Here is a 25,512-nt window from a genome sequence, read left to right on the forward strand (position 1 = left end):
AAAGAACGCTCACAGCTCACTGGTGCAGAGAACCAGGGCCAGGAGCAAGCAGGAAGGGCTGGCCCAGGCCACCTGACCTCGGGCGGGCAGGCAGGGTCCTCACCTGGCCAGGGCGGCCTGGAGCTCCTCCTCTTTCTTGGCCAGCTGCATCTTGAGCTCCGCGATCTGCGCCTGGAGCTCGGCGATCTGGTCGCTGAGGTCCGTGGAGTCTCCCTCCAGCTTCCGGCGGGTCTTCTCCAGCTCCTGTCGCTGCTTCTCCTCCCTGCGGAGGCGCTCTGCAATGACGGGGGAGCCCACATAGCCCTCAGTGCCATGGGTTCTGTCTCCATGTCAATTACTTATACAAAATACTGAGCACTTGTTATGAAACGTGTGTCAGGCTTAAAGCATCACAAATACACAGACACTCGCACCCAACTCCTGGATGCAGGAAGAGGACATCACCGCAAACTGCCAGCCCGTGGCGTGTCTCTCTCCAACTCACCCCTTGTCTTTCCCTGCCAGGAATTAAGTACTCTCCTAAAGCTGGTGTTCGTAATTCCCTTGGTTCCCTTGAAGGCCGTACCATGTCTGTCTCTCTAAAAAACATGTTCAATTGTGTGTGAATCTGAACTTATATAATGGAACTGCCTTGTGTGAATTCCACAGTTGGAATCGCATGGTCAGGGCTCGACATCTAGCTTTGTAACACTGTGATGTCACTTGGGAAAGCTACCTTCTATACCTCGTCTGAATAATAAGCAAAAGGAGACGGCCTACTTCATTAGGATGTTGTGAGGCGCCAATGAGTTACTATCTTAAAAAGCACCTAGAACAGTGCCTGCCTCGTGATGGTTATTCCCTGCCGTGCCTTTGCCACCCCATCTCATGATCTTGAGATGTAGCCCGTGAAGTTTCACTGGAATAGAAGTGTAAGGACATTTGTCTAGGATTCCATTATGAGAATACACCACAACTTATTTATGTACCCGTCCTGCAGCTGGCAGGCAGCTGGCAGACATGCGGCTGTGTTCATCTGATCAATGCTGCTGCAAGCATCCTGCTCACTCTCAGTGCACACAGCTGAGTGATGTGGAACGGCCGGGTCACCTCACTAGGACTGCCAGATCGTTCTCTAACGCCGTCTACCAGTTTGCAGTCCCAGCAGCAGCATGTGTGTGCTCTGACTGCTCCGTGTCTCTGTTAGCGCTTATTAGTGTCAACCTTTCATGTCTGTCCATCTGGTGGGTGCCACCCCTAGACCTCCTGGATGACCAAGTCTTCTGGGCTCCTCCCAGGTGAGGGAGGGTGTCTGTGAGGGAAGAGATCTCTCTGCGTCCAGACCTCTCTTCTGCTGGACCTGACTCACCTCATCCCCTGCAGATGTGAGGGGCCGGACAAGACTGTGAAACCAAGCTGGGGATAATCCTTCCGGCGGTCAGGTTTTGGTCTCCCTCCCCTGCGTATGAGCTCAGAGTTCCCAGAGTAGTCAAGGTTCCCCTGTTCCCCCAGCTGTCCACTCCTCTCAAGGGGCAGGGCCGGGAGTCCTCAGACAGCCACGGACCTGTGCTTCTACTCCAGCACCCCCTCCCTGCCACAGATCCTGAGAGCACACAGAGACAAGGCAGGATTTGTCACCCTGCCCCAAGTCAAGCAATGAGCTTCCGCAGTATTCTTCTAGGACTTTACGGTACATATGTGTTCACATGTATTTAATGAAATTTTCACAGACACCCTAGCACTGTGTCCCCTTTTTAGGTAAAACTAAAGCTCACGGAGCTTAAGTCATAGGTGCAAGATGAGCCAGCTAGTCAGTGACAGAGCTAGTGAGTCCTGTGGGTCAAACCCAGAGCCACCTAGGAAGTCTCAGAAGCTTCCAAAACCGATGGCACACAACAGAGCAACACCAAAGCTCTCTAAACATGCTTCATGCAGGGGGGCATCTAGCCACAGAGCAACAGGGGCCTGGAGGCTCAGGTTCCCGCAGGCACCAGACACAGCTCCCCTCGACCTGGTGACCTCAGGTCTAAAGGGCAGCGGCCAGTGCTGTAGTGTAGCCCAGGCTCACCTGTGAGCTGAGGAGGCCTTGGTGTTCCGGTCAGACAGGCCGGCCCCTGCCCGCCAGCCCCTGCCCATCACCTCCTGCCTGTCACCCCCTCACCTTCCAAGTCGGTGATCATTGCCTCATGCTTGTTCTTGAGCTTGGCGAGGCTCTTAGATTTCTCCTCCTCTTCCGTGAGGTTGGTGGTGAACTCAGCTATTCTGTCTTCCAGCAGTTTCTTTTCCTGGGGAGAGGGGAGTAGGCAGGCATTTAGTGATGGTTGCGCACAGAACACTAGCTAGCCTCAAAGCATGACTCGCCCGGAAATTTGGGGCTGAATGGAAAAGGCTTTAGACACTTGATCATGTTCATTAGGATTTTCCTGGATCAAAGGATAATTTTGAAAGGTCACGAATTCCCCTGAAACAGCGAGATATGCTTCCCTAGAACTGAAAAATGTGGGTGCCCAAGCCCTTTCCCTTCCCCTGTGGGCTTGGATGAGAAAGGATTCCAGGTGACAGCTAGTGTCAGCAGGGACAGATGGCTCCACTCCTTCAAGAGGCTGCCACACGGTGCTCACCTGCGCTACCAGGCCACCTTCTCCGTGCCCCCCTCTCACCTGCCAGGTGGGCCACGGCCCCTCCCCCTCTTCAGCCCTGTGGTGCCCCGGGCTGCTCTCCTTGCTTTCTGCTCTGTGTGGCCCCCGCAACACCCCTGCCCAGGGGCACAGCTCAGCACAAGCGCCTGAGTCCCCTCATCCCAGTCCCGGGTGGGCGTCCTGCCACCTCAGCCTCTGCAGCCTTTGGGGCTCCCATGTTCTGAGGAGCCCCGAGAGGTGGGGAGGCTGCCTTCTCCTCTAACTGGTTCCCCGGCTGCTATCTGCTCCCTGGGCAGACACCGACAGGGACCCAACTCATTCTCAGGAGGAACAGCTGCTGCCCGGGGACAGTGGAGGAGGAGTACTCCGTATCTCAACACAGAGCCACCAAGGTATCCCCAACCCCGCAGTGACCAACACTTGCAATGCTGCACAGATGGCCACCTTTACACAGGCTCAGGTCTCACGGCTGGCAAAGAAGAGCTTTCCAGAGGGGAACGGACAAACCCTTCCCCAGGACCCCTTCACTTATGATGAAATCCCTCAACTAAGGCCCATGTGACCTCCAGGGAGCACTTGCAGTTAAGCAGAAGCACTCATGCTGCAGGCAGAAGGGACAGGAAGCAGCAGCAGCGGGGCTGGAGCCCGGCCCTGCAAGGGTGACCACACTATCCCATCCACGGTGCCCCTGGAGCAGCGGCAGGCGGCAGCCGCAGGCCTCACCTTGGCCAACTTGCAGTTCTGGTCCTCCAGGATGATCTGCTCTTCCTCCAGCTTTTTCAGCTTCGCCTCGGTGGTCACCTTCTCCAGCTGCAGCTTCTGCCGGGCGCTCTCCTCCTCCTCCAGCTGCTCCTCAAGCTCCTGCCGGGGGCCAGAGACACGGTAAGGACAGCAGGCCCGGGGGCATGGCCAAGATGAAGGCAGCAAGGTCCGAAGGCCAGGTCCAAACGCCAAGGAGAAAATAGCAAGGTCTGTGAGCCCAGGGCCATGGCCGAGGTGGGGACGGCAAGGTCTGCCAGCCCAGGGCCACAGCCGAGGCAGGGCCCAAGCCCCATTTGTAGGATTGCAGATTTCAAACTGGGACACAGGGCCAGAACACCGGTGCAATGTTCTGAAGGGTTTCCTGCAGCAAGCTCCCGCCCATGAAACAGGCAGGATGCAGAGCTGCTGGCCCTGTGCCCCTTCGGCTAGCCAGGGCCAGGGCTAATGGCAGGGAAATCAAACTGGCCTTGATGCTGGCCCAGGCAGTGTTCATGGAGATCTCAGATGCACGTGTCACAAACTACCAGCCCAAAGGGGAACACCTCTCACTGAGTGCCCCAAGCAGACAGCGTGAGGAGCGGCCTCCTCGGACCCTAATTCCATGTTCTCCCAGCTCCTGGGTCCCTGCTCCTCCGCCCCGCCCTGCCCCTCCGGCACCACCCCTCCCCGGGTGCAGCCGGCAGGAACCTGGATGTTCTGCTGCATCTTCTTCTTCTCCGTCTGCAGGTGCTGGCAGCGTTCCTCCTCCTCCTCCACCCTGGCCTCCAGGTCATGGCAGATCTCTTCTAGTTCCTGCTTCTTGGCAGTCAGGCGGGCCCGGAGCTCCTCAGCCTCGGCACACAGCTCGGTTTCTGCCTGGAGCTGCTCCTGCAGCTGCAATTTCTCTGCCATGAGCTGCAAACAACAAGTGGAAAACACAAGCTCCTTGCAACACCCTCAAGCCACTCCATCCTCAAGGACGGACGCCGTGGCTCAGGATCCCAGAAGGAAAGGAACATGCAGACGAGAGTAGCTTTCATCTGGAGAGCTCTGAAGCTTCCAGGAACCTTCCAGACATCGTGTCCTTGATTTTTCACTACCCCATGAGCTCCAGAGCAAGGTCCCAGGAAATGGGCTCAAGTCATGTGGTAGTGCTGAGGTCTGAACCCAACACTTGTGAACGTTCCATTCTATTAAGTGGCCTCCCTATATCACTTAACACCGAATGGGGTCTGCAGAGAGACTGCTCACTGTTCCTACAGTAATAGGAAACTCAGTTGTAGAAAACTCCTATAGTAATACAAGCTTCCAGCATACCGTGCCTACCGATGGCCAACAGGTGGCAGCACCGGGCAGGTCGCGCGACCTGGACAGAGCCTGCGCTGACACCCACCTGAGACTGCAGCGTCTCCATCTCCGTGAGCCTGTTCTCCGCAGCCAGCTGCTTCTCTCGGACCTTCACCAGCTCCTCCTCCTTGGCCATCATCTCCTCCTCCTGCCGGCTCACCTGCAGCAGCGGCTTGACCTGGGAGAGGAGATGGAGGTAGAGACATGCTTGGCTGGAAGATGCCCGCCTCTGCCAACAGGTGTGAGGCCTCTCCCTCACCTCTGGAAACATGAAAGTGAGGGGCAAGAAGACACGCAGTGGTGGGAGCTGCAAGCAGGCACATCCTTCCTGGCGCTCTGTACCACGGGCTTCTGATCTGCTAACTACATTCCAGGGAAACTATCCCTGCATGTGCGTGAAGATGTTCACCTCGGCATTGTTTATAACAGCAAGAAGATGAGGAAGGACCCATCTCTGAAAAAGTACCCAGATAATGATGTGTCCCCTAGGGAACAGCACACTACCTCTAAAAAAATGATACTTATGAAGGAATCATAAATGGAACGTACAAACTACAATACTGTTTATATGAGTCAAACTCAGCTGTGGAAGAATGTATACTGTGTACATAGCTGAGGTTTTATAGGCAATGAGAAAAAGAGCCAGAGATTAAACACTAAAATAGCTGCTGCTGTTGGTTTAGGCTAAGGGTTTATGTGTGAATTTTTATTTAATTCTTTAGGCTCTTTGTTAGTTGGTTTTTCGCCATTACCATAAATTATGTATTATACACAAAACCAGCCCGGACAAGTTTAAAAATAAAGAGATTTGTTTTTTTTTTAAAGGCCAGGAAGGTCAGCCTGGGCAAGAAAGTGAGACCTTGTCTCTACTAAACATCAAAAAGGGCCGGGCACAGTGGCTCATGCCTGTCATTCCAGCACTTTGGGAGGCCAACGTGGGAGGACTGCTGGAGCCCAAGAGTTTGTGACCAACCTGGGCGACAGTGAGACCACACCTCTACAAAAAATACAAACAATTAGCCAGGTATGTATGGTGGTGTGCACCTATAGTCCCAGCTACTCAGGAGGCCCTTCTAGCACGCACCTTGGTGAAGAGCCGCCACCACTGCCAGTTCCGCAGCTTGAGGTAGGCAGCGCAGTTCCGCTGGAGGACCTTCATAGCGGTCAGCTGCTGCTGCCGCTTGGCAAACGCTCTGTGGGGTGAGGAACATGGTCAGCGCTTACAGGCTGTGTGACTCCATGAGGCACTAATCTTACAGTGGGCGAAGGACCTAGGTCACCAGACTACCCCTCCACTGAGGAGCCCACGGAGGTGAAGGCTCGTGTGAAGTAACCAGAGATCCTACTCAGCGTGGGGACTCAGCATGACCCTTGGTCATTAAGCCGACTGGCCCCGGGTGACTCTGGACTTCAGCTTCCCACCCTTCGTGCTGTTCCCTATCTGAGCTTTTGTTTGGTGGAAGAACGTCAGGAGCTGATGTTCTGTGAAGGTGGGCTGCGGGTGTCAGCTGGAGGGCTTTTGGATAAATAAGCCTCCATCTGTGCAAATGCCACATGCTCGGGCTTCGTCTCCCAGAGCTCGGCGCTCCTGCTAGGACCCTCAACCCCGAGCACAAGGGCACAAGTGTGCAGTGCCCACACCCGCTGTCCTGCAGCAAGGGGGCCGCTCCTGCTAGGACCCTCATCCCCGAGCACAAGGGCACAAGTGTGCAGTGCCCACACCCACTGTCCTGCAGCAGGGGAGCCCTCACTCCCCAGGGAGTCAAGGATGAGTCTGGACTGAGGATGGCCTGCTCCCCTGGAATCACAGGGTTCTTTAGGGACAGGCAGACTCTGGGTGCTGTCCCCACAAGGGTCACACGGTGAGGAGTCCTGATAAGCAGGATCTTTCAGGCAGGCAAATCCAAGCAGAGTCGGCCTCTTCCCACCTGTCACTCTAAACCCCAATCAGAAATGCCTGATTCAGCCAGGAACAGTGGCTCACGCCTGTAATCCCAGCACTTTGGGAGGCCGAGGTGGGCGGATCACTTGAGGTCAGGAGTTCGAGACCAGCCTGGGCAACATGACGAAACCCCGTCTCTACTAAAAATACAAAAATTAGCCGGGTGTGGTGGCGTGTGCCTGTAACCTCAGCTACTAGTGAGGCTGAGGTAGGAGAATCACTTGAACCTGGGAGGTGGAGGTTGCAGTGAGCCAAGAACGTGCCACAGCACTCTAGCCTAGGTGACAGAGTGAGGCTCCGTCACAAAAAAAAAAAAAAGAAAAAAAAAGAACTGCCCGATTCTACTCCTCAAAGGTAGAAATCCAGGAACGGGGGTAGGAAGAGTCACGTGGGCCTCCCTGACAGGCATGTGACTGGCTGCAGTGGGGTGTCCTAGACCACGGCCTGCTAAGTGCTCTTCGGCAACAGAAGGGCGTGGCAAGGCCTGGCGTGTGGGGCAGGAGTATCTCCCGGGACTCACTTCCTGGCCAGGTAGCCCCTGCAGCAGGCCTGGAACCCTATGATGACGTCGGTGATCTTCAGGTCCCGCTCCTCCTCCAGGTGGGCCAGCACACCGGCGCGGAAGAAGACTTTGCTCTGGCCAATGCGGTACAGGTTGCTGTCGAGCTCCAGGGCTTTTATCTAGGTGGGAGGAGTAGGCCGTTTACCTGGCCAGCAACTGGCCATGGCTCCGTGAAAGGGTGGCCCAGGCACAGCTGGAGATGTGTCCTTCACCCTTCTTCCCACTGGCTGAGGAGCATCTGGAGAGCAGAAAGCCATCTCCTCTCCCTCCTTCTTCCTGTTCCCCATCTCCCCATCACCAAATGCAGGCTTTGCACATAGTAGGTGTTGAATTTTTCCTTCTCTTTTCCTCCCACCAACTCCCTACTCTGCAGCCAAAGCTTTCTGATTCTTTAGAAAGAACGTGAAGTAAAACGAGGCCAAAGGTAGCGGCTGCTAACCTGGACACGCCAGAAACAACAGGATGCTGGGAAGGGGAAAAAAGGAGCAGGGGGGGATTTAGCCCTGGCTTGGCACTGAGTCACCGCAGGGCCTTCATTCAACCGGAACTCAGAGCATGCGCACAGCCCGTCCAGCACTGCGCTGGGGCTGGGAGTGGGGAGGGAGGGAGGAGAAGCCCAGGTCACGGAGCACCAGGCCTGCTGCCCTGGCTGTGAGCTGCCCTGCTCACCACACTGGACGTGGAGTCAGACCCGTGAGCAAGAAAGCAAGAGAATGTCCCCCAAACCAAAGAGGCCATCATCTTACATCAGAGCCCGGCCATGGCTACAGTTCTCGTCTCCTCCACACCACCCTGGTGCCAAACACCATCCCTGGCTATCTGAGGCCGAGGGGCTGCTGCAAAGGGCGCCCGGCAGAGTCAAACGCGGAGCATCAGAAGGGACACAGCCTGGGCATCCACCGACCACTGATACAGCAAGGCGGGCCCTGGCCATGCGGGCACTCCCCAGACAAGGGGCTGCCCATCCAGAGAGGCAGGGACAGCAGCTCAACTCACCATGAGCACGCACGCCTGCTTCCCGTCCATGAAGCCCTTGGGAATGGAGTTTGGAGTCAGGATCTCATATCTGAGGAAGGAAAGAGAAGCCTGGTCATTTTACCCATTGCCTCGATTCCACATGCCTAGAATATAAGCGAGAGATTAACATCATTTCTACAATGCAACAGACACAGAATTCTTTACACAAACTCTCCTAAGGAAAGAAGACACAGGCAAATCCCACCCTGCTCTTTTCTTCGGCTGAATGACACAAGGAAGGCTTGGTGTTTTCCGGAAAGTGAACGGAAACTCGTGTAGGACCGTTTCAATCACTCAAGGGCATGCTTCAGGTTGGACTCACTAACTGCTAATTGCCTGGGATCCTCATCTCTCACCCAGGGACAGCCATGTTCACACAGCTTCCCTGGGATGCTGCAGGGAGCTGCTAATAAACAAAGATGGCCCAAGAAATAAACGGCTGCATCCCGACAGCAACTGACACTCAGCACAGTCATTAGAGAAATAGGAAGGCATTGCCGTCTTCGCACACAGCAACACACGGCCACGTTTTATGACTTTCATTTCCACAAAGTTCCTGTAATATCCCAGGTCCCTGGCTGATTCTTTTACATTTCTTTTCCTAGCTCCTCTAACTGTAGCAAATAGCACCAGGGTCGGCAGTTGCTAGGAGCAAAAGTCAACGGGATGATGATGACCTGCATTTCGGTATTAAAATGGGGAAGTCTCCTTTCCTGCCAAGGGTGGAAAAGAGAAAGAGGTGGGGAAGAGCTGGCCAGACTCAGTTCTACATGGATGGAGGATGTCGCTGCCGCATGACAGGACCCTGCCAGGGAGCAGCAGCCCACCTCTGGGACTCACTGCACGCACAGCCGGGCCCAGGAGAAGGGGGCTCCGGGCCCTGGCTCACCTCTGCCGAAACTCCTGGAAGACCACCCTGTTGGGGAAGCCCTGGCGGCAGATGCGGATGCCCTCGAGAACACCGTTGCAGCGCAGCTGGTCCAGCACGAGATGCGGGTCCAGCTTGCCGGCCTGGGGAAGAAAGCACACGCATGCAGTCTCACTTCTGTGCCTAGAACAGTCGGAGAAAGGTCGGGGAACCCCTACGAACCTGACAGGGCAAGAGCCTAAGGCAATGCAGCCCACAGGTTTGGACAATAAAGTCAAAGGATCCAGGTCTGGGAAGGGCCAATGTCACCAAGAGGAAGTGCGGGCTGTGAATGCAGCATATCTCCTAAGCGAGCCAAGGCCCACCCTGCAGAGAAACGACTGAGGGCTCTGTGCATGCTGAGGGGCTGGAGGGGTGCTTTTGCTGGGAAGAAAGACGGGCTGAGCACCCCATACCACGGTGCCCTGACCGGGCCACCCCACCAGGCGGCCGCACCTTCTTCTCGTGGTTGGGGATGATGCAACGGACGAAGTTGGGGTTGGTGTTCCTCAGCGTAGCCATCAGCTTGGCCAGCTGCTCCTTGTAAAGCTGCCCCACAGTGCGGAACATGCCCTTCCGCGTCTTGAAGGCCCCAGGCAGTGCCGTCTCTGACATGCCGGCCACCTGGTCCAGGCCAACGATGCGGTCCACTGTGGAGGCCACAGAGAACACGTGAGTGCCCACGCCAGTTGCAGCCGGGTGGGCGGGGGCAGCACGTAGGAGAGAGAGACAGGCACACGTCGGACAGAAAAAGAGGAGACAGAATGAAACAACAGGACCCTTTCCAATTGGAGCCTACACTGGGTGCTAAGGTCATCCCCAAACACAGCGGGAAGCCAAGGGGGCTGCAAAGGCACTGGGCTTGTCTCTCGGGGAGCCATGCGTCTGCCACGGCCACCTCACCTTCCTATCACCTACCTTCAGCCACTCTCGAAGCTCTTATTTCCAAAAAGACTCAATGAAGCTAGTCATGTATTTTGGAATAGTGAGAATTCTACTAGCCTGGCTTTGAGGAGGGTTGTGAAAACCTGGCTTACGGAATTCTGCTGTCCTATAGTCACAGTTAGAAAAAAAAAAAAAAAAAAAAAAAAAAATCAGTATCTTCAGTTCTCACTGACCCTGTCATAAGAGCACCAGGCTGGGAGTCAGGAGGCGGAGCTTGGAGCCACCTTGTCACTGTCTGCAGAACCCGGCAGGGTCCCCTCTATATCTACGCAGACATCTCAGGAAGAGAGAGCTCCAAAGAACTGCTCTTGATCAAAAATACTCCAAAGTTTAGGGATCTCTTCATGTCCTTGTATTTCATTTTGTCTCCTGGTGCATGGGTCTTTCTCATGTAAACCGACCCTCAAGGGAAACAGCCCCTAGCACTGGAACTCACGCCCGGCAGCAATTAAACCAATTGCATCCTCCAAGGTAAAAAACAAACAAGCCAAATCAAAGTGGCCAGCGATCTGAGATCAGTTTAAGCAAGAGCTAACGTTAAATGTGAAGCCTTACATTACTGGATATAAAAGTGAAGAATACTGACGAAGCCCGTTTCGTATTCCTTCACGGCCAGATTACTATTATTTACTTGAAGACAGCAAAAAGGATGCTTGCTTAAGACAGAAGCCAGGAGTGTGGATGCAGCCTACAAACCAGTCAATTAAAATGGGAGGTGGCTGGGAGTGGTGGCCTGTGCCTGTAATCCCAGCACTTTGGGAGGCTGAGGCAGGTGGATCACCTGAAGTCAAGAGTTCGAGACCAGCCTGACCAACATGGTGAAACCCCAACTCTACTAAAAATACAAAAGTTAGCTGGGCGTGGTGGCGGGCGCCTGTAATCCTAGCTACTTGGGAGGCTGAGGCAGGAGAATCACTTGAACCCGGGAGGCAGAGGTTGCAGTGAGCCGAGACTGCACCATGGCACTCCAGCCTGGGTGACAAGAACAAAACTCCATCTCAAAAAAAAAAAAAAAAAAAGGAGTCATCTTTGACCTTACGTACCCACCACAGGGCCAATATTCCTGGCTACCACAGGTTTCCTGGGCATGGCAACTTGCAAAAGCCACTCAGGTTGTCCAGAGAAATGTTAATGTGGCCTCACCATAACTGGCCCTTTTAGCTGAGTGTGTCCTGGCCCCACCCCCATGGAGCAGACCATGCCGAGCAACGTTGAATGAACACACAGATGCCACTTCAGCTTTCAGGTGCACAGACACAAGCAGTGTGCATACCTGAACCTCATGCTAAGACACTTGCAGCCATTCAAGCAGTTTAAGACACTGCCTTTAGGGATGAAGCTCTAAGGAGGATACAAATTTTTAAACAACTTTTGCTGTTTTAAGATTTTTTTTTTTTTTTTTTTTTTGAGGCAGGGTCTCACCCTGTCACCCAGGCTGGAGTACAGTGGTGCGATCACAGCTCACTGCAGCCTTGACCTCCTGTGTTCAAGTGATCCTCCCGCCTCAGCGTCCCGAGCAGCTGGGACTACAGGCATGCACCATCACACCCAGCTGATTTTTTTTTTTTTAGTTTTTTGTAGAGATGAGGGTCTCCCTATGTTGCCCAGAATGGTCTCAAACTCCTGGACTCAAGCAATCCTCCCGCCTCAGTCTCCCAAAGTGCTGGGATTACAGTGTTTTAAGATTTGAATGTGACGTCTCCAAATTCCAGACACAGCCCCTCATTTGCCCAGTTTGCTACTACAGGCCGGCAATAGGCACAGTGCGGGGAGCCTGCCCAGGAGCCCAGGGGCAGATCAGGGAACTGGGGTGTAAGCAGGCAGGAAAAGCCAAGGCGGGGGCGAGAAAACCTAGGCAGAAGCGTTTCTTGCACAGCTCTGGACGCACCACACACACAAGAGACACCACTCGGGCGGCCAGTCACCTGGTTCTAGGTGGAGAATAGGAAAGCGATGATAGAAATAGGCTCTCTGAGTGCTCTGCATCTCTGCAACAGAGAGGTTAAAGCAAAACCCAGGCAAAGGAAAAGGAGAAACCAACAGAAAGAATTAAAAAGAACCACTCAAAGCAACCAGCCTACCAAGGAGTAGAGGCGGGAATGCGACATGGCGCGGGGCTGGCAGCCTAGGCTGTGAGGCTCAGGGCCGCCTTTGACTTTCCCACACGCGGAAAGCGCTCCGCCCAGGAGGACCCAGCCACGGTGTGTGCTCGAGGGCCGTGGCCTCCTGTTTCGGTCCGAGGAGCCCTCTCTCATGGGAGCTACAGAGGGTGGAGACCACCTGGCCTATGTCAGGGGGACATGTGTACCCCTTGTTTGGCGGCCCGGCCCACTGTGGAGGTGGGAGGATGACCAGCCGCAGCCAAGAGGAGGCAGGGGGCGAAGGGCAAAGGGCGTACCATCCTTCCACAGCTCCGACACAAACTTGTCAGACGACTGGTGGAGCAGCGTGGCGATGTTGTCATTCAGGGGGTCCATGTTCTTCATCAGCCACTCGTCAGCTTTGTAATCCACCTGCCAGGGTCAGAGAGGCTGGAGTCACAAGTTGCGCTGGGGACATGCGTGCTCACAGGCTCTCCGGAGCCCAGGCTAACCCCATGTGTGGAAGTCAGAAAACGTGAAGACCCTTTGACCCAGCATTTCCACCCCTAAGAAGGAAGTGATGAGGATAAGGGGCGCAAGGCATCAAGACGTTCTCTGCGGCATCTCGTGCAGAGCCAGAGCCTCAAAGCAAGGTATGGCCAACAACGGGAGACTGGCTCTAGACATGGCGTGGTGGCCACACAGTACCGTGCTGGGTTTCAGCTTTTTTTTTTTTAATTTTTAGGTAATATGAACAAAGGAAAAACAATCCTGGAAGGACAACAAAATGTTACTATTTATTTTTAGTCATAAGACAAGTAATTTTTGTTTTTTCTTTGGCTTTTTAGAATGTTCACATTTTCTCTGAGTATGTGTCAGTTTTATCTTTTTGGAAATATATTCTGTTTTTAAATATATTTTTTTAATTGGGCAGCCTCCTAAACCAGAGGGTTCAGAGAGACTCCTAGAAATAGATTCATTTTTCCTCATTTTAAATAGAGATAGGGGCTGGGCATGGTGGCTCACACCTGTAATCCCAGCACTTCGGGAGGCCGAGGTGGGTGGATCACAGGAGTTCAAGACCAGCCTGGCCAACATGGCGAAACCCCATCTCTACTAAAAATACAAAAATTAGCCGGGTATGGTGGCACGTGCCTGTAATCCTAGCTACTAGGGGGGCTGAGGAAGGAGGATCGCTTGAACCTGGGAGACAGAGGTTACAGTGAGCCAAGATTGTGCCACTGCACTCCAGCCTGGGCAATAGAACGAGACTCTGTCTCAAAAAAAAAAAAAAAAAAAGAGAGATAGGGTCTCACTATGTTGCCCAGGCTGGTCTCAAACTTCTGGGCTCAAACTGTCTTCTTGCCTTGGCCTCCCCAAGTGTTGGGATTACAGGCATGAGCCCCGTGCTCTGCTAAAATATATACTTAACAAAACAAGTAATACACCATGACATCTTCATTGCAAAAGGTCCCAGAACAATACCCAGAGAGCAGCAGGGACCTGGGCCTCCCTCTTCCCAACACAAACTGCAGCCCACAGGTGCTCCCCTCAGTATGCAGGCGAATGTGCGCTGCTGCAGCCCGGGGTGCTCCTCTCAGTATGCAGGCAGATGCATGCTGCTGTTTATCATGAGGTAGGTGATGCCAGTTTCCTTCCCCCAGGCTCAGACCCTCCCACCCAGGCCAACATGCTTGTCCTTTTAGTACACAGCACAGCCCATAGAAAGACGCACCATAGCTGATGCCATCATGCAGGCCCCTTGGTGGGCTCTAGGGTGTTCCTAATTATTCAGCATTACAAATAATCCCACAGCAAAAGCCCTCCTGGAAGCTTCTGCACCGACGACTGTGTGCGTTTCCCAAAGGTGAGAGTGGAAAAGGAGGCTCAGGAAACATTCCTTGGTTAATGGTGTAAATTGCTTTTTTGGCTTTATTATTTTTTTCACGGGTAGTTTAAGACAGTTGCTTCCGCAGCCCCAGGAACCAGCCAAGCTAAGTAGAAGAGGCCGGCAGTGGGGAGCCGTGTGCTAGAACCGGGCCTGGACTCCCTGTGGCTTGGGAACAGACCTGAGAAAGCTCCCACATCTCCTCGCCAGTCACCACCTAGTCACCACCAGCAAGATGGCACAGCCCCTGCCTAATCACAGCAATTAACTGTTAGGGTCTTTGTGCAAGAAGCACACAACATGCTGAGAAAAACCAGCTTTGGTCTAAGCATGCACCTCTATGGACTAAGTTGGGTCTAAGCCCCAGTCACATGCAGACTGGGAAGATGTCTGCTGGGTAAGTGTTGAGGGCAGGTCCACCACTGACTGACTGCGGCAGACTTGGCAACAGCAGCTGTCACCCACAGCAGTGGCAATTCCCCCCCCCCCCCCCCCCCCGCAAACTGGGACATGTTTGGCGATGTCTGGAGACATTTGGGTTGTCACAACCAAGGACAGTGCTCCTAACTCTAGTGGGTAGCAGCCAGGGATGCTGCTAAACATCCTAGTATGCACAGGAGGGTCCCACAATAAAGAATGACCCAGCCAGCAATACCAGGAATGCCGAGGTTGAGAAGCCCTGCCCTGGAGCACTGATCCGTGCCATGGTTGGGCCTCAAGAGCTTATTTAATCCACGTAATCCTGTATGGTGGGTGGTCATTCTCATTTTCCAGATGAGGAAACCAAGGATCAGAGAGGTTAAGTAACTGACCCGAAGTCAAACAGCTTATGAGTGGCAGAGCTCTATTCAAACTCTGAGCCCATGCCTTTAGCCAAATCTCTGCACCTGGCAGACAGGCCCAATAATAATGCATGACAGCATGACAACAACCAGCCTGGGCACCGCGGTGGAGTGTTACAGGCTTCTAACAGCACGGACCAGGTGAAGGGGCTCTGCAAGCTGTGTAAATGCTGATGCTGTCACCGGCCACATTACTGGGTGAGTCACTGTGCAAGAAATGTACTCAGGTCACACCCCTGCGTCCCCAGGAGCTGCCCAGCTCCTGGTCCTAGACAGCCTCGACTCCACCTCTTCTGCGAAGGTCTGGCCAGCACCTCCCCGTGAGTGCTCCTCACCTTGCCAGCGTAGTGGATAATGCAGAAATCAGCTTTGTCCTTCAGCTGCTTGGGCTTCTGGAACTTGGGGTGGGTGCCCTGCTCCTGCATCACCTTCTCCACAAAGCTCTTGTCAGTGGCTTTGGGGAACCAGCACTCCTCGTCCAGCAGGGCCAGGATGCCCGGGGGGCCTGCCTGGAGGAAGAGCAGCATCAGCACAGGTGAGCGCACACTGGGAGGGGCACCCCACCCTTCAAGAAGCCAAAGCCCGGACATCAGAATCCCCTGAATCCCACAGAGGGTGGGCGACACGCTCCCCAGGAGGAGCAAAGCACTCAGTTGAAGACTTCTAGTTTATAAAGAAACCTCTGGGGCCCAGGCTGCGGCTGACACCTTTACCCAAGGATCCATCATGGTGGTTCTCCATCATTAGTGAAACCCCCAGTAGGTTTGATGAAAAGTACAGATCCGCTGACCTGCGGGGCCAGAGTTTGACTTCACGGTGTACTGGGGTCTGCCCAGGAGGCTGCCCTCAACAAGTACCCTGTGATCCTGCCACAGGAGGTACCACCCCACATGCTTTGCGTCTGCACGTCTATGATGAGATGGAATACGTGGGAGGAGCCCCTTGAGGAAGACAGTCCCAGGGACCCAGCAGCCTTCCACACACTGAGTTTACAAGACAAGAAAGCAGATTTGGACACTGCAGAGAGGCTGTCTGACAAAACTTGAAGCCCGGTGGGTTCTTATTAGTTGGAAAATTCAACTAATTAAAGAAAAAAGCTCATTACAAAAGTAAATTTTTGGCCAGGCGCGGTGGCTCATGCCTGTAATCCCAGCACTTTGGGAGGCCGAGGTGGGCGGATCACCTAAGGTCAGGAGCTTGAGACTAGCCTGGCCAACATGGTGAAACCCTGTCTCTACTAATAATACAAAAATAAGCCTGTAATCCCAGACACTCAGGAGGCTGAGGCAGGAGAATCGCTTGAACCAGGGAGGCAGAGGTTGCAGTGAGCTGAGATCAAGCCATTGCACTCCAGCCTGGGCGACAAGAGCAAAACTCCATCTCAAAAAAAAAAGGAAATTTTTTCAAACTAAAAAAAACTTTGTCCTAGGCCTTCTGATTAACTAACCATAATCAAAAGAAAACCCAGAGACAAGCCAGGCGTGGTGGCTCACTCCTGTAATTCCAGCACTTTGGGAGGCTGAGGCGGGCAAATCACGAGGTCCCGATATCGAGACCACAGTGAAACCCCACCTCCACTAAAAATACAAAAAAATTAGCTGGGCATAGTGGCGGGCGCCTGTAGTCCCAGCTACTCGGGAGGCTGAGGCAGGAGAATGGTGTGAACCCGGAAGGTGGAGCTTGCAGTGAGCCGAGATCAGGCCGCTGCACTCCAGCCTGGGTGACAAAGCGAGACTCCGTCTCAAAAAAAAAAAGAAAACCCGGAGACAGAAACAGCTCAGGCTTCATTACAGGTCACAACCCCAACAAGCCTAAAACACAAACAGGCAACCCAACCTCCACCTCGCAAGAGGTTTAAGTATGAACTCATTAGAAAAGGTTCCTCTTTTCCATCTTCACACAGCTAATGCTGGCAACAGAAGCACTGCTGCTTGCTGGTTTTATGGAGGGATGAGCTGAGCTTTGGTACGTGTACACCTGGGCAGAGCACTCAATGCCCAGGGTCTGCACCGTTCCATGCTACAGTGAAAGCAGCCCGCGGTAGGGCCTTACTACATCCATGCATGGCTGTTTCTTTAAGACAAAGAAATGCTTATCGAGCCCAGCCTTCAGGAGGATGCTGGGTGGTCTTCTGGGACTGAAAACAGGATGCTAGGGCCTCAGCCACATCCACACCTGGTCTGGCAGCTGGGAGAAGCCCAGCCCACAGCTGCAGCCCAGAGCATCTCCTCTAATGGAGGCACCCACCCAGGCCTCCCAGGCACCGGATCTCAGCCTCAGGGCTTTGTCCTCCAGGTGGCACCAAAAGGAAGGGGAGTTAAGACACCTCCACAACCAACACAGAGCTGAGGTGAGGAGCGGGTGACCCGGAAGGGAAAAGCCAGAGGCAGGTGTGAGGTCAAAGTGCGCCTGGCACTCACTGGCTTCTCAATGAGGTCGATGCAGGGCTGCAGGTCGAGGCCAAAGTCGATGAAGTTCCACTCGATGCCCTCGCGCTGGTACTCCTCCTGCTCCAGGATGAACATGGTGTGGTTGAAGAGCTGCTGCAGCTTCTCATTGGTGTAATTGATGCAGAGCTGCTCAAAGGAGTTCAGCTGCAAGGAGAGAAAACAGTGTCAGAGATATGCCAACCCTGCACTAAGAGGCTCAGACACCCCTTGAGAAGCAGGGCGGGGTAGGGATACAGGAAGTGCCTCCTTGGGCACCTCCATGCCGCTGCCTTTAGAGCCTGGATGCTCCTGGCCTTCCCTTTATCCACCCAGCAGTGGGTGACATTTACTCTTTGGAGCCGGGGACCGTGGGCAGTCTGGTAAAGCCTTTTCAGAATAGTGCTTTAAATTGCATCCAATAGATTACGAAGAAAGTAGTTATGTTGAAATATAATTATCAAAATATTGTGATCGAGTAATACATTATGCTTCCTTGTTTTTTATTTTTATTTTTTATTTTTTGAGACAGAGTCTCATTCTGTCACCCAGGCTGGAATACAATGGCGCAATCTCAGCTCACCGCAGCCTCTGCCTCCCAGGCTCAAGTGATCCTCCCAGCTTAGCCTCCCTAGTAGCTGGGACCCCAGGCACACACTACCGTGCATGGCTAATATTCTTATTTTTTGTAGAAATGAGGTTTCACCATGTTGCTCGGGCTGGTCTTGAACCCCTGAGCTCAAGCAATTCTTCTGCCTCAGCCTCTCGAAGTGCTGGGACTACAGGAGTGAGCCACTGCACCAGGCCCTTCTATTTTTTTATTGAAGAGAGGGGGCCTTGCTTTGTTGCCCAGGCTGGTCTTGAACTCCTGACTTCAAATGATTCTCTTGCCTCAGCCTTCCAAAGTGCTGGGATTACAGGCGTGAGCCACCGCACCCGGCCTCTGTGCTTCCTTATTAACGAGAACTAGCCATGGGCTTATAACTTCCAAAATTTTGAGGTAGCGATGGAAAAATGACACTACCAGATCTCTGCAACAACTGGAATGTGACACGAAAACATCTGATTTCTATTGGTGACAGATCACAAGTACCGCTAATACAACTGTGGTTTGTATAGTTTGTTCAGTTTGCAACTGGAAAAAATACATGATTTCAATGAGAGGTTAGTAAAAAATAAAGATGTAATTTTCTCATCCCAGCTCATGGCTCCTCTCAAACCTCCCATGGACTCCAGGTTAAGAACCTCTAATCTACTATAAGTATCGGTTTCCCTGCTAGACCTCAAAGTCGTCATGGGCAAGGGAGATGTCTTATCCCGATGCTCAGGGAATATTTGCTGGAAGAATAAACAGGAAGCATCTGCCCAGGAAGCCTCCAAGAACGTGACCTAAAAGGTCCCATCCTCCCAGGCTGGACAACATAGAGAAACCCCATCCGTACAAAAAATACAAAAATTAGCCAGGTGTCATGCCACATGCCTGTAGTACCAGCTACTCGGGAAGCTGAAGTGGGAGAACGGCTTATGCCCGGGAGGTCGCAGCTGCGGTGAGCCATGTTCACACCACTGCACTCCAGCCTGGGTGACAGAGCAAGACCCTGCCTCAAAAAAAATAAACAAAAGGTCTCATTTTCTCCAGCATTTCTAGTTGAAAATGAGCACTTCTGTTTAGCTTAAAACACATCTAACGGAGCCTGGGCCACACCGTGAGGCCCCATCTCTACAAAAAATTTAAAAATTAGCTGAGAGTGGTGGTGTGTGCCTATAGTTCCAGCTACTAGGGGGCTGAGGTGGGAGGATTGGTTAAGCCCAGGAGGTAAAGGCTGCAGTGAGCTATGACTGCACCTCTGTACCCCAGCCTGAGTGACAGAGCGAGACCCTGACTTTTTTTTTTTTTTTTTTTTGAGACAGAGTTTCACGCTTGTTGCCCAGGCTGGAGTGCAATGGCGCAATCTTGGCTCACTGCAACCTCCGCCTCCCGGGTTCAAGCGGTTCTCCTGCCTCAGCCTCCCGAGTAGCTGGGATTACAGGCATGCGCCACCAAGCCCGGCTAATGTATTTTTAGTAGAGACGGGGTTTCTCCATGTTGGTCAGCTGGTCTTGAACTCCCGACCTCAGGTGATCTGCCGGCCTCAGCCTCCCAAAGTGCTGGGATTACAGCATAAGCCACCGTGCCCAGCCGCAACCCTGTCTTTTAAAAAAGAAAAGAAAAAAAAAAATACCACACCCAACCAAAGTCTCCATGCAAACGAGATGGCCAACTCAGATTGGTGCGGGACCATGAGAAGCAGGGTTCTTAACTAAGGATAAGGCAACCAACAGGCCAAGGAGGCAGCGGGGTGGGTAATGAAGGGCGAGGCTCACGTCAAAGATCTCGAAGCCGGCGATGTCCAGGATCCCGATGAAGGAGGCGCCCTGCCTCTTGGTCTTGTCCAGAGCCTTGTTGATGCGCAGCACCAGCCAGCGGAACATCCGCTCATAGGTCGCCTTGGCCAAGGCCTCGATGGCAAAGTCAGCCTGCGGGGCACACCCGGGGAACGTGGTGTCAGATACAAAGGATCTGAAAACCCTCATACCCTTTGCCCCAGTAATTTCACTTTTAGAGTCCTCCCCCTAGAGGAACAGCCCTAAGTATGTGGGGGAAAAAAAAATCTTCCTGCACAAATAGGTTCACTGTGGTGAACCTATTTAAATGATGAAAAGTTATTTAAAATGATGAAAAGTAGAAACAACCTAATATCTAACAATACAGGGACAATAAACTTAGATCTTTCTAAATAAAATGGGGACACACTAAAGGATTTATAGAAAAAGTGATGCTTCAAAATAAGGCAGCGGTCTACGGCCATACCACCCTAAACGCGCCTGATCTCATCAAAATAAGGCAGCAGTCTACGGCCAAACCACCCTAAACGTGCCCGATCTCATCAAAATAAGGCAGTGGGCAGAGGGGCAGGGGGAGATAAGATGAACGATGAGCCGAGACTCGCCGTGAGTTAGTAACTCTGAAGCCACCTACGTGATGGGCACGTGGGGCTCTTTACACTCTCCCCTCTTCTTTGTTTTGCACGTTTGAAAAGCTCTGTAATTAAAAGCCAGAACGAGAACAAAGTTTAATTCTTTTTTTTTTAAGTCTTGTAGGAAAGAGCTGCCCAACAATATTCATCACTGGGAATTGTTTTCCTTCTCTCGATTTTTCGAGAGTATTAAGAGTCATGTAATATTTTTGTAACAGAAAATGGAGGTTTCTCCTTAATTGTCAGGGAAACAAACAGGTGGCAATAATAATACGCAATGTCTTTTGAAAACAACAGTCTTGTCTTTCATGCAATGCTTCTGCACAGAAACAGCCGTGAGCTGTCAGTGTACAGCAAATGGGAGAAGGACTAACAAAGTGAGCTTCCAGGTATTTTTGAGAGATGGGTTTGGCACCCTAAAAACCCCCATGGCCAGCACCATAAAAGAAACTAGAAACCCTGGAGAGAGGCAGAAAGCAGTCCGCACTGGGAGGGACCTCCACTCCGGGGGCAGGCAGGCACATCAGTCTGGCAGGAAGGAGCAAGCACTGCTGCTCATCTCTCAGCACACATGGCAAGCCCAAGGCAGCAGGTGGTAGAGAAACAGCCGCTTGGCACAGGCTCGAGGATGGCAGGAACCGCCACCAGTTGAGCTACAGTGGCATCAGGTTCCTGCTTTTATACCAGACAGGACATGCCTATATCCTTGATGACCAATCAGCCAAAATACCGTCTCAATGTAAAGAGGCACAATGCAGCCTCAGGATGGCACTTCCTGGGCATGAAGCCTTGGGCATGCCATGAAGCTTCTCTAGTGCTCTAGATGGGGTGATGCCACCTCTCTCCGGGTTGCTGTGAGGACTGCATCAGGGAATCATGTGAAAGTGTCTGACACGGACACCCCAGGATGGCCCAGAACAGCCTCAACTGTGCTGCTGCAGGGACATTCACCCAGGAGGCAGCCGGCTGCCCTAGCCCCAGAGGACATACCTGCTCTTTAGTCTGCGCCTTCTGGACGTAATCCCGTCCCACCTTGATGCGCGGGGTGAGGATTCCTCTGGTGAAATCGGTCACATTGATACCCAAGAGATGGGACACCTTTTGGGCAGCTAAGATTTTTCAGAGAATAAGAGAGGGACAAAAAGTCCTAATTAGACCCAAGAGAATAAGTCCCTCTGCTTGACTTGGGAGCAGAGAGGAAGAAAGCCATGGGGTGAATGAGCAATCATTACCAGGACAACCGCATCTGGGCCCTTCTTTAGCAGGGCCACAGACACCTAGCACCCCCCAGACTCAGCAGCCACATGCAGGTCAGTGGGCAGGGCAGCTGTACCTCCCCCAAGCCCCATGGGGCAGAGAGGAAGGCATCCTGACTGGAGGCCCCAGCGGCAGCAGCGGTTCCTCTGTCCACTCTCAGCCGCACACCTCAGAGTGTAAAAGCACGTCCCTACCCACCAATGGGGCTGAGAGGAGCAGGCCGGCCTGGTGCTAGGGCCCGGAACAGCACAGGATCCCACAGGAGTGTCTTTTTTTTTTTTTTTTTTTTTTTTTTTTTTGAGACGGAGTCTTGCTCTTTCACCCAGGCTGGAGTGCAGTGGCGCGATTTCGGCTCACTGCAACCCCTACCTCCTGGCTTCAAGCAATTCTCCTGCCTCAGCCTCCTGAGTAGCTGGGATTACAGGTGCATGCCACCATGCCCGGCTAATTTTTGTATTTTTAATAGAGATGGGGTTTCACAATGTTGGCCAGGCTGGTCTCGAACTCCTGACCTCGTGATCTGCCCGCCTCAGCCTCTCAAACTGCTGGGATTACAGATGTGAGCCACCACGCCCAGCCAGGAGTGTCTTTTACAATCCACACACCCATGCATTACATCTTTAGAGAGACCCTAAGGAGGGCACGTTAAGACTGAATAACTTGTATGGGGTCATTTGCAGCAACCCTAACAAAGGGGCTGAGTCGGGTGCGGCAAGGACATAATTTCAGGATCTCAACATAGTCACGGGCAAGGCTCCCGTTAAGGAGGAGCTACGGCAGAAATCATTGGTGTCCTGACGAATCGTTTGGTCTCAGGAATGAATGAGGGAAGCCCTGGTCCACATGATCACAAATTTCAGTTATTCTGAAATGCTTACTTGGTGAGAAAAAAAAACAGGGTCATGTTTACGTGTGTTTTACATCTGTACAGAAAATACCGACAGATATACGGCCATAAACACAACTAACATTAAAAAGAACAGTGTCCGAAATTTCTGCAAGACCTTCCGTCCTGAGCAAATCCATGGCCAAGCACCTGCCCCATTATTTCCGGCGAGAGGCCCCGGGTGTTACCTGTGTTGTCGGGCATGGACGCCTGGTCAGTGTTCCGCTCCTTCTTGAAGACGATGTTGCCGAGCTGAAGAACCCCTGAGATGACCCGCAGCAGGCCTTTGGGTGCAATCGGAGGCAGCTCAGAAGCACACACGGGTCATGGTGATTCCCGGGGGTGGGGGCCACTCATCCAGGGATCCTCAAGCCAGACAAGCCAAGCAGGGACACCCCCCAATTCCCTGGGGCCACAGGGGCACCAGGTCTGCGTCTAACAGTGTGTGGTGGGCCCAGCCACCCTAGAGGGCTCACTCCCTCCCGGCCGGCATGGCCTGTCCACACTGCCATTCATGTTGGGCTTCACCAGCACAAAGCACCCATCCATCCCCAGCTTCTTCCACACTCCCCGAGACAGGACATGAATATTCTACTTTCAGCAAATGGCAAGGGCTGTGCAGTGGACCCGAGCCCTGGGCAGTTAAGGACATGTCCTTTGCCCCCTTTCTGAATGCCTGTGGTACCACCAGGAACAAATAACCCTGAACCTCAAATCTGAGGAATCATTTGCCCACACACTGAAGGGCTTCCCCTTCCCCTGGCCTCTAGCAGGCTCCCCAGGCACATCAGCTACCCTGATGCCCCTGAGGGTGTGGGTACCAGCCTTCCTCCGCCCCACCCTCGACCACAGGAGGGCCAGCCCTGTACCCATTTGCTCCTCTTCTGGGATGCCCATAATCCTCATGGCCTCCATGGTCTCCTGGAACATGTCCTTGTCCTGCTGCCCGGGGATGGTGACGTGTCCATTGGACAGGAAGCGGTATTTGTTGTACGGCTCCAACAGGAGATCGGCTGTAAGGGGTGGAGGGCAAGAGCGCCTCAGCGAGGTGCTGAAAGCAGAGGCTCCATCAGCGCTGTGACCTCGAAGGTTGGAGAGACTGGGACAGACCCTGAGCCCTGAAGTGCCCTGGAAACCGCAGAGTAGCCAGCGACGTTCAGCTTTCCTCAGCGTCTGAGACTCTGACACTCCCATCTCCTGGCCCAGGAGAGCGCCAGGATCCTGAGATTAGCAGCTACATGTGCAGCCCACCCTAGCTTTTCTCTGGCATGGTCAGAAACCGAAGACCAAGTCCTTAGGATGGCACAGAGAATAGGAGTCACTCTCACTTCTCCCCGCTAAACCCAAGGCCAAAAGTTTTCATTTCCCAAATGATGTCTATGGCCCAATTCTGGCAAGAGGCCCAGAGCCCGGCAGCCCTGGTGTCAGGCTGAGGCCGACTACTCACTCTTCAGGTGCTCTCCAGCCCCAGACAGAAGATAATAGAAGATGTGGAAGGTCCGTTCTTCCTTGGCTTGGCGGATAGCACGAGATTTCTCCAAAAGATCTTTGCAAATATTAAGGAGCAACACAAGCTGGGGGGAAGGCAAGCCCTCCACTGTCCTCATTTTTTTTTTTTTTTTTTTTTGGAGACAGAGTCTCACTCTGTCACCCAGGTTGGAGTGCAATGGCGTGATCTCGGCTCACTGCAGCCTCCACCTCCTGGGTTCAAGCGATTCTCCTGCCTCAGCCTCCCAAGTAGCTGGGATTACAGGCGCCCACCACCACACCCAGCTAATTTTGGTATTTTTAGTAGAGACAGAGTTTCACCATGTTGGCCAGCTGGTCTTGAACTCTCGACCTCAGGTGATCCACCCACCTTAGCCTCCCAAAGTGTTGGGATTACAGGCATGAGCCACTGTGCCTGGCCAGCCTTCCATTTCCTCTTATTCTCATCCAAAGGAACTGAACTTCACCAGGAAGGAGGAATGGCACAAAATGGCAAAAACACAGCAAAAGCGAACTACCTTGGTTCTCACCTTCAAGGGGCACGGCGTGTCCAAGAGGAGCTCACACCCTCAGGAGCCTTGTCTCATTCTTACAGGTAATGAATGGGAACAAGAACATTCCCACAAGCAAAGGCTAAACGCTGGCACGCGGGAGAGATAAAGTGGCATCCCCCAAATGCCCACCTCTGGGAGCCACACTAGACGGCTTTCAACAGCTCCATCCCATTCAAAGCACAGGTTATCCTGCCTGTAATAAGGAAAGCCCTAAGCTCTGTGTTGGGTTTGCACTAGCCGATCCTGACAGTCCCCAACTCCACAGAGAAGGTGTCATGACGGGCCCATAAAGGGGAAAGTGCTGGAATCAGGAGGCAGCTTCTTCTCTACAGAGGTCATGCCTCCCCTCCGGATCCACAACTCTTATCCCAACGAACCACAAGGATACAAGTCTCAATGTTGGCTCCAACGATGTAGCCGTTGACATCAAAGTTGATGCGAATGAATTTGCCCTAAGAAAGGATAGCAAGAGATCAGGGGTGCCCCTAACATAGGGAGCTAGAGAGCAATGGGGAGACCAGAGCCCCCCACCCCACCTCCGGTGGGCACAGCTTGGAGGGAGAAAACCCAGAAATGGGACCCATGTACCAGGCCAGGGGCCCCCTACGCCCACACCGAACGGGACCTTGGGACTCAGGCACCACGCTGCCTAAGGCCATGAGCCTAAGACAAGCTGATCCCACACCCAGGTTCCTCCACAGAGGGGGAAAGAGACCAGTTATCTGGAAGTGTTCCTCTCTGCCTGACCCGGGAACTAACTGGCTACTGGTGACAGCAGAGCACTCTGGGGCAGAGCAGGCAGCACCCTCACTGGCTTTTCCACCTCTCATGAGGGAGGCTGAAGAAGCTACTCGTGGCCTTCGTCCTCAAGAGGGGCAGGGCAGGTCCACACCAACTGGCATTCAGTCTGGCCTAGTCCACACGACAGGCCAGATAGCACCGAGTCTGAACCGTCCTCGGTTTTGAGGGGAGGGCACCCAGGAAAAGGCAGCAT

The 25,512-nt window shown here is 53.2% G+C and overlaps 1 protein-coding gene across 2 annotated transcripts in view; it reads right to left on the reverse strand.

Annotated features, from left to right (window-relative positions):
• The window catches only part of MYH9 (myosin heavy chain 9), a 105,064-nt gene that overhangs the window by 13,848 nt on the left and 65,704 nt on the right, over window positions 1-25,512 (reverse strand). The window contains exons 7-26 of one of the 2 annotated variants that reach the window (XM_055252929.2): window positions 24,907-24,970; window positions 23,924-24,022; window positions 23,346-23,489; window positions 22,665-22,760; window positions 21,324-21,442; window positions 19,681-19,833; window positions 17,311-17,484; window positions 15,226-15,399; window positions 12,478-12,592; window positions 12,005-12,067; window positions 9,591-9,784; window positions 9,117-9,238; window positions 8,207-8,276; window positions 7,169-7,329; window positions 5,791-5,899; window positions 4,753-4,884; window positions 4,068-4,274; window positions 3,342-3,479; window positions 2,141-2,264; window positions 104-275 (exon numbers count right to left, since the gene is read on the reverse strand). In XM_055252929.2, the coding sequence (XP_055108904.1) occupies window positions 104-275; window positions 2,141-2,264; window positions 3,342-3,479; window positions 4,068-4,274; window positions 4,753-4,884; window positions 5,791-5,899; window positions 7,169-7,329; window positions 8,207-8,276; window positions 9,117-9,238; window positions 9,591-9,784; window positions 12,005-12,067; window positions 12,478-12,592; window positions 15,226-15,399; window positions 17,311-17,484; window positions 19,681-19,833; window positions 21,324-21,442; window positions 22,665-22,760; window positions 23,346-23,489; window positions 23,924-24,022; window positions 24,907-24,970 (2,630 nt within the window). The remainder of the gene's footprint in view (window positions 1-103; window positions 276-2,140; window positions 2,265-3,341; window positions 3,480-4,067; window positions 4,275-4,752; window positions 4,885-5,790; window positions 5,900-7,168; window positions 7,330-8,206; window positions 8,277-9,116; window positions 9,239-9,590; window positions 9,785-12,004; window positions 12,068-12,477; window positions 12,593-15,225; window positions 15,400-17,310; window positions 17,485-19,680; window positions 19,834-21,323; window positions 21,443-22,664; window positions 22,761-23,345; window positions 23,490-23,923; window positions 24,023-24,906; window positions 24,971-25,512) is intronic. The other variant, XM_055252930.2, reaches the window with a different exon arrangement.

This window comes from Symphalangus syndactylus, chromosome 18 (assembly GCF_028878055.3).
Source record: "Symphalangus syndactylus isolate Jambi chromosome 18, NHGRI_mSymSyn1-v2.1_pri, whole genome shotgun sequence".
NCBI lineage: Eukaryota > Metazoa > Chordata > Mammalia > Primates > Hylobatidae > Symphalangus > Symphalangus syndactylus.